This window comes from Sturnus vulgaris, unplaced genomic scaffold (genome assembly GCF_052056855.1).
Source record: "Sturnus vulgaris isolate bStuVul1 unplaced genomic scaffold, bStuVul1.hap1 Scaffold_547, whole genome shotgun sequence".
Taxonomy (NCBI): Eukaryota; Metazoa; Chordata; class Aves; order Passeriformes; family Sturnidae; genus Sturnus; species Sturnus vulgaris.
Genome location: NW_028276539.1, coordinates 47,344 through 58,766, shown reverse-complemented (window position 1 = coordinate 58,766; position 11,423 = coordinate 47,344). Strand labels below are relative to the sequence as shown.

General features: G+C 63.4%; 1 protein-coding gene across 1 annotated transcript in view; it reads left to right on the top strand.

The window, feature by feature from the left end:
* Positions 1-3,997: 3,997 nt before the first annotated feature.
* LOC148217611 (tenascin-X-like) overlaps positions 3,998-11,423 on the top strand; it is a gene marked incomplete at its 3' end in the record, with an annotated part of 53,063 nt that continues 45,637 nt past the window's right edge. Inside the window, 5 exon segments of the mRNA XM_088158544.1 lie at positions 3,998-4,247; positions 6,792-7,049; positions 7,845-7,957; positions 9,653-9,806; positions 10,440-11,072. Coding sequence (XP_088014670.1) covers positions 3,998-4,247; positions 6,792-7,049; positions 7,845-7,957; positions 9,653-9,806; positions 10,440-11,072 — 1,408 coding nt within the window.

Below are 11,423 nucleotides of genomic sequence, written 5' to 3'. Positions count from 1 at the left end.
TGTGTTACTGGGAGCATCAGGATGTGTTACTGGGAGTCACTGGGGGTTACTGGTGTCAGTGGAATGGGCCATACTGGTGTAACTGGGAGCACTGGGGTGCATTGTGCCACGTTACTGGTGTCACTGGGAGCATTGGGGCAGGCTATACTGGTGTAACTGGGAGGACGGGGATGGGCTTTCCCATGTTACTGGTGTCACTGGGAGCATTGGGGCAGGCTATACTGGTGTTACTGGGAGGACTGGGATGGGCTTTCCCATGTTACTGGTGTTACTGGGAGCATTGGGGCAGGCCATACTGGTGTTACTGGGAGAACTGGGATGGGCTTTCCCATGTTACTGGTGTCACTGGGAGCATTGGGGCAGGCTATACTGGTGTTACTGGGAGACTGGGGTGGACTGTGCCACGTTACTGGTGTCACTGGGAACATCAGGATGTGTTACTGGGAGTCACTGGGGGTTACTGGTGTCACTGGGAGCACTGGGGCAGGCTATACTGGTGTTACTGGAGAACTGGGATGGGCTTTCCCATGTTACTGGTGTCACTGGGATGGGTGACACTGGTGGTACTGGGAGCACTGGGGACTGGAGAGTGGGTGGCCCTGGGTTTACTGGTGTTACTGGGAGCACTGGGATGAGCTGGGCAGTGTTACTGGTGTCACTGGGAGCACTGGGATGGATTGTGCTGTGTTACTGGGAGCACTGGGAACATCAGGATGGGTTACTGGGAGTCATGGGTTAAGCTTACTGGGGGTTTTGGTGTCACTGGTGTCACTGGGATGGTCTGTTCCCGTTACTGGTGTCACTGGGATGGTCCGTTCCCCGTTACTGGTGTCACTGGGATGGTCTGTTCCGTGTTACTGGTGTTACTGGTGTCACTGGATGGTCTGTTCCCCGTTACTGGTGTCACTGGATGGTCTGTTCCCGTTACTGGTGTCACTGGGATGGTCCGTTCCCCGTTACTGGTGTCACTGGGATGGTCTGTTCCGTGTTACTGGTGTTACTGGTGTCACTGGGATGGTCTGTTCCCCGTTACTGGTGTTACTGGTGTTACTGGGATGGTCCGTTCCCCGTTACTGGTGTTACTGGGATGGTCTGTTCCCCGTTACTGGTGTTACTGGTGTTACTGGTGTTACTGGATGGTCCGTTCCCGTTACTGGTGTTACTGGTGTTACTGGTGTTACTGGGATGGTCCGTTCCCGTTACTGGTGTTACTGGTGTTACTGGGATGGTCTGTTCCCCGTTACTGGTGTCACTGGGATGGTCTGTTCCCCGTTACTGGTGTCACTGGGATGGTCTGTTCCCCGTTACTGGTGTTACTGGTGTCACTGGGATGGTCTGTTCCCCGTTACTGGTGTTACTGGGATGGTCTGTTCCCCGTTACTGGTGTTACTGGGATGGTCTGTTCCCCGTTACTGGTGTCACTGGGATGGTCCGTTCCCGTTACTGGTGTTACTGGGATGGTCTGTTCCCGTTACTGGTGTCACTGGGATGGTCTGTTCCCCGTTACTGGTGTTACTGGTGTCACTGGGATGGTCTGTTCCCCGTTACTGGTGTTACTGGGATGGTCTGTTCCCCGTTACTGGTCTTACTGGGATGGTCTGTTCCCGTTACTGGTGTTACTGGGATGGTCTGTTCCCCGTTACTGGTGTTACTGGGATGGTCTGTTCCCCGTTACTGGTGTTACTGGGATGGTCCGTCCCCGTTACTGGTGTTACTGGTGTTACTGGGATGGTCTGTTCCCCGTTACTGGTGTTACTGGGATGGTCTGTTCCCCGTTACTGGTGTCACTGGGATGGTCTGTTCCCGTTACTGGTGTTACTGGGATGGTCTGTTCCCTGTTACTGGTGTTACTGGTGTCACTGGGATGGTCTGTTCCCGTTACTGGTGTTACTGGGATGGTCTGTTCCCGTTACTGGTGTTACTGGGATGGTCCGTCCCCGTTACTGGTGTCACTGGGATGGTCTGTTCCCCGTTACTGGTGTTACTGGTGTTACTGGGATGGTCCGTCCCCGTTACTGGTGTCACTGGGATGGTCTGTTCCCCGTTACTGGTGTCACTGGGATGGTCCGTCCCCGTTACTGGTGTTACTGGGATGGTCCGTTCCCTGTTACTGGTGTTACTGGTGTTACTGGGATGGTCCGTCCCCGTTACTGGTGTTACTGGGATGGTCTGTTCCCTGTTACTGGTGTTACTGGTGTCACTGGGATGGTCTGTTCCCGTTACTGGTGTTACTGGGATGGTCTGTTCCCCGTTACTGGTGTCACTGGGATGGTCTGTTCCCCGTTACTGGTGTTACTGGGATGGTCCGTCCCCGTTACTGGTGTCACTGGGATGGTCTGTTCCCGTTACTGGTGTTACTGGATGGTCTGTTCCCCGTTACTGGTGTTACTGGTGTTACTGGGATGGTCTGTTCCCCGTTACTGGTGTCACTGGGAGCCCGTCCATCTCCCGTGTTTGGTTTCCATGGTGACGCCCCAAACACGGGCGGGGGCGGCTCCCCTGGGGGGGGTGGGGAGGGAGGGGCCCAGGCCACGCCCCCGGCCACGCCCCCTTTTTGGGCCACCCCGCCCGACCCAGAGCGAGAACGCAGCGGGACCGGCCGGAGGTTCTGGGCAACTGGGGGGGACTGGGGGGGACTGGGGGGGCACTGGGGGGGCACTGGGGCGATACTGGGATGTGACTGGGCGGGGCTTGGGACAACTGGGCAGGACTGGGGGGGCACTGAGAGAATTGGGGGCACTGGGAGGGACTGGGGGAAACTGGGAGGGACTGGGGGAACTGGGGGGAAATGGGGTAACTGGGGGAACTGGGAGGGACTGGGGAGAACTGGGAGGGACTGGGAGGGACTGGGGGATTGGGGGAACTGGGGGTAACTGGGAGGAACTGGGGGAACTGGGGGAACTGGGAGCGACTGGGTGTACGGGGGGGAACTGGGAGGGACTGGGAGGGACGGGGGGACTGGGATAACTGGGGGTAACTGGGAGGGACTGGGAGGGACTGGGGGGATTGGGGGAACTGGGGGGAACTGGGAGGGACTGGGGGGGAACTGGGGGAACTGGGGGTAACTGGGAGGGACTGGGGAGAACTGGGAGGGACTGGGAGGGACGGGGGGAACTGGGGGTAACTGGGGGTAACTGGGGAGAACTGGGAGGGACTGGGAGGGACTGGGGAATTGGGGGGGACTGGGGGAATTGGGGGTAACTAGGAGGGACTGGGGGAACTGGGAGGACTGGGGGGAAACTGGGAGGGACTGGGTGTACGGGGGGAACTGGGAGGGTCTGGGAGGGACGGGGGGGACTGGGGAGAACTGGGAGGGACTGGGGGGAACTGGGAGGACTGGGGAGAACTGGGAGGGACTGGGGCGAAACTGGGAGGGACTGGGGGGACTGGGGGAACTGGGGTAAGTGGGGGTAACTGGGAGGACTGGGGAGAACTGGAGGGACTGGGGGGAAACTGGGAGGGACTGGAGGGACTGGGGGAAACTGGGAGGGACTGGGAGGGACTGGGGGAAACTGGGAGGACTGGGGAGAACTGGGAGGATTGGGAGGGACTGGGAATCACTGGGAGTTACTGAGGGGGTTACTGGTGGTTACTGGGAGACGCTGGGGTTACTGGGAGGCGCTGTGGTTTGGGGTGTCTGTGCGTCTCCGGGAATGTCCCCACACGTGTCCCCGTGTCCCTCAGGTGTCCCCGTGTCCCTCAGGTGTCCCCGGGAATGTCCCCTGGGTGTCCCCTATGGGTGTCCCTGTCCCCGCTCTGTGTCACCCCCCCCCCCGTGGGTGCTCCCGGTGACCCCAGGGTGTCCCCACATGTCCCCGCGGGTTCTTTCCCTCGGATGTCCCCTCAGCTGTCCCTGTGTCCTTTACCGGTGTCCCCATCAATGTCCCGCCATGTCCCCGTGTGCGTGGTGTCCCCGTGTCCCCTCGTGGGTGTCCCCGCGCCTGTCCCCGTGTTTTCGTGCCCGTCTCTTGACTTTCCCCGTTTTCCCCCCAGGACGATGCCGGTGTCCCTGGAACTGCGGCTCCTCCTGCTGGCCCTGGCGCTGCGGGGCGAGGCGGTGTCACCCGCGGTGTCACCCGCGGTGTCCCCGTCCCCGGTGTCGCCTGCCACGTCCCCCCCCGAGGCGCCCTCCGAGACGTGCGGGGCAGCGCTGGCCGATGTGCTGAGGAGGCTGCGGGAGCTCGAGGGACACGTGCGGGCACTGCGGGGACACTGCGGGGACACGGCGGGACCCCAGGCCGGGACAGGTAACAGGGGGGGTGCCCAGGCTGGCACAGGGGGACATGGGGGACATGGGGACAGTGAGGGGACATGGGGACACTGCGGGGACACGGCGGGACCCCAGGCCGGGACAGGTAACAGGGGGGGTGCCCCAGGCTGGCACAGGGGGACATGGGGGACATGGGGACAGTGAGGGGACATGGGGACATTGCGGGGACATGGGGGACATGGGGACACTGAGGGGACATGGGGGACATGGGGGACAGGGGGGACATGGGGGACATGGGGGACATGGGGGACATGGGGGACATGGGGACAGTGAGGGGACATGGGGGACATAGGGACAGTGAGGGGACATGGCAGAACGCCAGGCTGGACAGGGGACATGGGGGACATGGGGGACATGGGGACATGGGGACACTGAGGGGACATGGCAGAACGCCAGGCTGGGACATGGGGGACATGGGGGACATAGGGACAGTGAGGGGACATGGGGGACATGGGGACATGGGGGGCAGGGGGACATGGGGGGCAGGGGGACATGGGGGACATGGGGACAGTGAGGGGACATGGCAGGACGCCAGGATGGGACAGGGGGACATGGGGACATGGGGACATGGGGACAGTGAGGGGACATGGCAGAACGCCAGGCTGGGACATGGGGACATGGGGGGCAGGGGGACATGGGGGACATAGGGACAGTGAGGGGACATGGGGGACATGGGGGACATGGGGGACATTGGGGACATGGGGACACTGAGGGGACATGGGGGACATGGGGGACAGGGGGGACATGGGGGACATGGGGGCAGGGGGGGCAGGGGGACATGGGGGACATGGGGACAGTGAGGGGACATGGCAGAACGCCAGGCTGGGACAGGTGACAGATCAGTGACATGGAGGGGACACAGGGGACATGGGAGAATGAAGGACGGGGGGGGGACATAGAGCGTCACTGGGGGGTCATGGGGGTCACTGGGGTGATCATTGTGGGGTCATTGGGGGGTCACTGGGGGGTCACTTGGGGGTCACTGGGGTGGCCAATTGTGGGGTCATTGGGGGGTCACTGGGGAGTCATTGGGGGTCACTGGGGTGGCCATTGGGGGGTCATTTGGGGTGCCACTGGGGTGGTCATTAGGTGGTCATTGGGGGGGTCATTGGAGGGTCACTGGGGTGGTCATTGGGGGATCACTGGGTGGGTCATTGTGGGTCACTGGGGGGTCAATGGGGTGGTCATTGGGGGGTCATTGGGGGGGTCATTGGAGGGTCACTAGGGAGTCATTGGGGGTCATTGTGGGGGTCATTGGAGAATTAATGGGGGGGGTCATTGGGGTGGCCATTAGGGGGTCATTTGGGGGGTCACTGGGGTGGTCACTGGGGGTCACTGGGGTGGTCATTAGGGGGTCATTTGGGGGGTCCTAGGGGGATCACTGGGGTGGTCACCGGGGGGTCATTGGAGGGTCACTGGGGTGGTCACTGGGGTGGCCATTGGGGGGGTCACTGGGATGGTCACTGGGGAGTCATTGGGGGGTCACTGAGTGGTCACCGGGGGGTCACTGGGGGATCACTGGGGTGGCCATTGGGGGGTCATTGTGGGGCTCATTGGAGGGTCACTGGGGTGGTCACTGGGGTGGCCATTGGGGGGTCATTGGGGGGGTCACTGGCGTGGTCACTGGGGAGTCATTGGGGTCACTGGGGTGGCCATTGGGGGGTCATTTGGGGTGCCACTGGGTGGTCATTAGGTGGTCATTGGGGGGGTCATTGGAGGGTCACTGGGGTGGTCATTGGGGGATCACTGGGGTGGTCATTGTGGGGTCACTGGGGGGTCAATGGGGTGGTCATTGGGGGGTCATTGGGGGGGTCATTGGAGGGTCACTAGGGAGTCATTGGGGGTCATTGTGGGGGTCATTGGAGGAGGTCACTGGGGTGGTCACCGGGGGGTCACTGGGGGATCACTGGGGTGGTCACCGGGGGGTCATTGTGGGGGTCATTGGGAGGTCACTGGGGTGGTCATTGGGGGGTCACTGGGGTGGCCATTGGGGGGTCATTGGGGGGTCATTGGGGGAGGTCACTGGGGTGGTCACCGGGGGGTCACTGGGGGATCACTGGGGTGGCCATTGGGGGGTCATTGTGGGGGTCATTGGGGTGGGTCACTGGGGTGGCCATTGGGGGGTCACTGGGGTGGCCATTGGGGGGTCACTGGGGTGGTCACTGGGGTGGCCATTGGGGGGTCATTGGGGGGGTCACTGGGGTGGTCACCGGGGGGTCACTGGGGGATCATTGTGGGGGTCATTGGGGGGTCACTGGGGTGGCCATTGGGGGGTCATTGGGGGGTCACTGGGGTGGTCATTGGGGGGTCATTGGGGTGGTCACTGGGGTGGTCATTGGGGGGTCATTGGGGGGTCACTGGGGTGGCCATTGTGGGGGTCACTGGGGTGGTCACTGGGGTGGTCATTGGGGGGCCATTGGGGGGTCACTGGTGTGGCCATTGTGGGGGGTCACTGGAGTGGTCACTGGGGAGTCATTGTGTGGGTCATTGGAGTTAGTGGGGCTCCCTGAGGGGGTCACAGGTGAGGTCACACCTGTGTCCCCGTGTCCCCCAGGCCAGTCGGTGCAGCTCTGTGCCCCCCCCGCCGGCGGGGGCTGCGCTTGCCCCGCCCCCTCTGGCGAGGCCCCGCCCCCGGCCCCGCCCCCCGCCTGTCCCCGCGGCTGCAGTGACCAGGGCCGGTGCGAGCGGGGGCGCTGTCGCTGCTTCCCGGGCTTCAGTGGCCCCGACTGTGCCACCCCCGCCTGTGCTCCGGGCTGGGGAGGGACCCGCTGCGACATCGGTGCGTCCCAGTGTCCCCCAGTGCTCCCAGTACCTCCCCTCTACCCCACCTCACTGCTCCCACCGCGGCACCCCCGCGTGTATCCCGGGATGCGGCATCGGGGGCTTCCCAGTGTTCCCAGTGCTCCCAGTGCTCCCAGTGCTCCCAGTGTTCCCAGTGTTCCCAGTGCTCCCAGCGTTCCGAGTGCTCCCAGTGTTCCCAGTGCTCCCAGTGCTCCCAGTGCTCCCAGTGCTCCCAGTGCTCCCAGTGTTCCCAGTGCTCCCAGCGTTCCCAGTGCTCCCAGCGCTCCCAGTGTTCCCAGTGCTCCCAGTGTTCCCAGTGTTCCCAGTGCTCCCAGTGTTCCCAGTGCTCCCAGTGTTCCCAGTGCTCCCAGTGCTCCCAGTGTTCCCAGTGCTCCCAGTGTTCCCAGTGCTCCCAGTGTTTGTCCAGTGACATCACCCCAGCTCTCCCAATGTCCCCCCGCTCCTCCCGTCCCTTCCTGGGGGGGGGGGGGGGTCCTGCTGTGACACCAGTGCCCTCCAGAGCTCCTCCAGTGCTCCCAGTACACCCCCACTTCTCCCCCCACCCATGGGGAGTTCTCGTGCCACCTCAGTGTGTCCCCAAGTGTCCCTATGTGCCACTCCCAGCTCCCCATACCTGAGTGCCCCCATCCCGCTGTGTCGCCAGCGTGGCCCCAACACGTCCCAGGGTGTCCCCAGGGTGTCCCCATCCCTTAGGTGCCCCATGCCGGGGTGTCCCTGTGGTGTCCCCAGGGTGCCCCCCATCCCATGGGTGTCCCCTGCACTGTCCCCTCAGAGGTGCCCTGGGTGACACCACGGCTGGCCTCCCGCACCCCAACGTCCCTGCGCATCACCTGGCCCCAGCCCGCCCTTCCTCCTGATGGCTACCGGGTGACACTTGTCCCCCTGGTGAGTGGGGACACAGGAGACATGGCGGTGGGGGCGCGGGGAGGGGACAGGGGCACACAGGGGAGCAGGGACATGGGAGGGGCAAGACCCCGCTGCCACCCGTGTGTCCCACGACCCCAGTGTGTCCCCAAATCATCCCTACGTGTCCCAAGGTATGTCCCCCATAACCCCCCCAGTGTGTCCCATGGTGTCCCCAGCCTGTGTCCAGTGTGTCCCCAGTGTCCCCAGTGTGTCCCATGGTGTCCCCAGCCTGTGTCCAGTGTGTCCCCAGTGTGTCCCAGTGTGTCCCCAGCCTGTGTCCAGTGTGTCCCCAGTGTCCCCAGTGTGTCCCGTGGTGTCCCCAGCCTGTGTCCAGTGTGTCCCCAGTGTCCCCAGCGTGTCCCCAGTGTCCCCAGCCTGTGTCCAGTGTGTCCCCAGTGTCCCCAGTGTGTCCCATGGTGTCCCCAGCCTGTGTCCAGTGTGTCCCCAGTGTCCCCAGTGTGTCCCATGGTGTCCCCAGCGTGTGTCCCCAGTGTCCCCAGCGTGTCCCATGGTGTCCCCAGCCTGTGTCCAGTGTGTCCCCAGTGTCCCCAGTGTGTCCCAGTGTGTCCCCAGCCTGTGTCCAGTGTGTCCCCAGTGTCCCCAGCGTGTCCCGTGGTGTCCCCAGCCTGTGTCCAGTGTGTCCCCAGTGTGTCCCAGTGTGTCCCATGGTGTCCCCAGCCTGTGTCCAGTGTGTCCCCAGTGTCCCCAGTGTGTCCCAGTGTGTCCCCAGCCTGTGTCCAGTGTGTCCCCAGTGTCCCCAGTGTGTCCCATGGTGTCCCCAGCCTGTGTCCAGTGTGTCCCCAGTGTCCCCAGTGTGTCCCAGTGTGTCCCCAGCCTGTGTCCAGTGTGTCCCCAGTGTCCCCAGTGTGTCCCGTGGTGTCCCCAGCCTGTGTCCAGTGTGTCCCCAGTGTGTCCCGTGGTGTCCCCAGCGTGTGTCTCCAGTGTCCCCAGTGTGTCCCGTGGTGTCCCCAGCCTGTGTCCAGTGTGTCCCCAGTGTCCCCAGTGTGTCCCAGTGTGTCCCCAGCCTGTGTCCAGTGTGTCCCCAGTGTCCCCAGTGTGTCCCAGTGTGTCCCAGTGTGTCCCCAGCCTGTGTCCAGTGTGTCCCCAGTGTCCCCAGTGTGTCCCATGGTGTCCCCAGCCTGTGTCCAGTGTGTCCCCAGTGTGTCCCAGTGTGTCCCCAGCATGTGTCCAGTGTGTCCCCAGTGTCCCCAGTGTGTCCCATGGTGTCCCCAGTGTTCCCTGTTGTGACTCCAATGTCCCCAGTGTGTTCCAGTGTGTCCCCAGCCTGTGTCCAGTGTGTCCCCAGAGTTCCCTGTTGTGACTCCAATGTCCCCAGTGTGTCCCATGGTGTCCCCAGTGTCCCCAGCCTGTGTCCAGTGTGTCCCCAGCCTGTGTCCAGTGTGTCCCCAGTGTCCCCAGTGTGTCCCCAGTGTCCCCAGTGTTCCCTGTTGTGTCCCCAGTGTCCCCAGTGTGTCCCATGGTGTCCCCAATGTATCCCCCAACACATCCCCAGTGAGTCACCGCACTGTGACTGTCCTCAATGTCCCCAACATGTTTCCAGTGTGTCCCTGAAGTTCCCAACGCGTTCCTAAGGTGTCCCCAGCGTGTCCTCAGTGTGTCCCCTTGCTGTCCCCACGCCTTCCCCCCATGCCCTCACCCTGTCCCCGTCCCCAGGATGACCCTGTGGCCATGACAACGCACGAACTGCCCAGCTCTGCTGTCGCCTTCTCAGTGACAGGGCTGTCCCCAGGCCGCCCCTTCGAGCTGCTGGTCCAAGCCCGGCGGGGGCCACATCTGGGGGCACCCGGGGTCCTGCGTCTGCGCACAGGTGGGGACACTTGGGGACACCACGGGGAACACCTGGGAACACCTTGGGAACGGGGACAGGGCGGGAATGGCACGGGGATGAGGATGGAGTTAGGGACTGGACTCCTGCACCTGTGCACAGGTGGGGGACACCTGGGGACAAGGCAGGTGGCACAGAGATGGGAGTTAGGGACACAGCAGGGACAGGAATGGGAGTGGGGATGGAAGGACGGGAGTGGGGACAATGGGTGGGATGAGGACAGGGTGACATAGAGATGGCAGTGGGAATGGGGATGGCACCAGGATGGGGACAGTGATGACACGGGCTCACCATGGGGACAGTGACAGCACAGCGTCACAGTTCAGGGGACAGCCCAGATGTGTGGTCAGGAAGGGCACAGGGGTGGTGACAGCATGGGGACAGCGTGGCATCGAACAGAGATGGGATGGCACAAGGAGGGGGTTGGGGACAGCCATGACGTGACTGACGGGGTGGGGACAAGGATGGGAACAGGGATGCCAGGGGAACAGGGATAGAAGGAGCGTGGGCATGGATACAGGGGGGTAACATGGACGTGGGGACAGGGGAGGGACAGGGATGTCCCCCAGGGATTCTCTGCCACGATTGGTGACACGGATCCCCTTTGCTCCACAGCACTCATCCCGCCCGTGCCCCACTTTGAGGGGTCCCCGGGGTCGCCTCAGGGCTCCCTGGGGTCCCCAGCAGTGGCACCATCAGCCCGAGGGCCCCCGGAGTCCCCAGGATCACTGGGGTCCCCAGGATCACCGGTGTCACCCGTATCACCAGACTTGTCCTTGGGGTCACCCACGTCTTTGGGGTCGCCAGCATCCCCCAAGGTTCCAGCATCCCCAGTGGCTCGGGGGTCCCTGGGGTCCCCAGCACCCTCAAGGTCGTCAGTGTCACCAGGAGCCCCAGAGTCACCAGCGGCACCAGAATTCCCAGAGTCATCGGTGTCACCGGGTTCCCCGGTGGCCCCAGAGTTCCCAGAGTTGCCGGGAGGCTCCCCAGAGTCCCCAGTGATTCCAGGGTCCACTCCACCCCCATGGTCCCCAGTGTCCCCACTGTCCCCAGGCATCCCCTCCCTGCAGGACCTGGTGGCCCGGCTGTCCACGTACAGTGGATCCCTGCTCCAGCGTCTTGAGAGCCACCTTAGGGCCACCAAATACCCACTCCGTGGCAACCAGACAGTGCCTGGGGTGGCCCGAGCCATCCTGGCCTACATCCTGCGCCGACACCCAGCCCTTGTCAGGGGACAGGGACCCACAGGTGGGTGGCACAGTGGGCACTGAACCAGGAGGGGGTGGGGACATCGGGGAGTGGGGTGGGGGAAAGGATCCCTCAGGGATGGGGGGGGATGGGGGGTACAAGGGGAGGGGGATGGGGGAACAGGATCCCTCAGGGATGGGGGGGGATGGGGGGTACAAGGGGAGGGGGATGGGGGAACAGGATCCCTCAGGGATGGGGGGTTCAAGGGGAGGGGGATGGGAGGTACAAGGGGAGGGGGATGGGGGGTACAAGGGGAGGGGGATGGGAGGGTACAAGGGGAGGGGGATGGGGGGTACAGGGGGAGGGGGATGGGGGGGTACAAGGGGAGGGGGATGGGGGAAAAGGATCCCA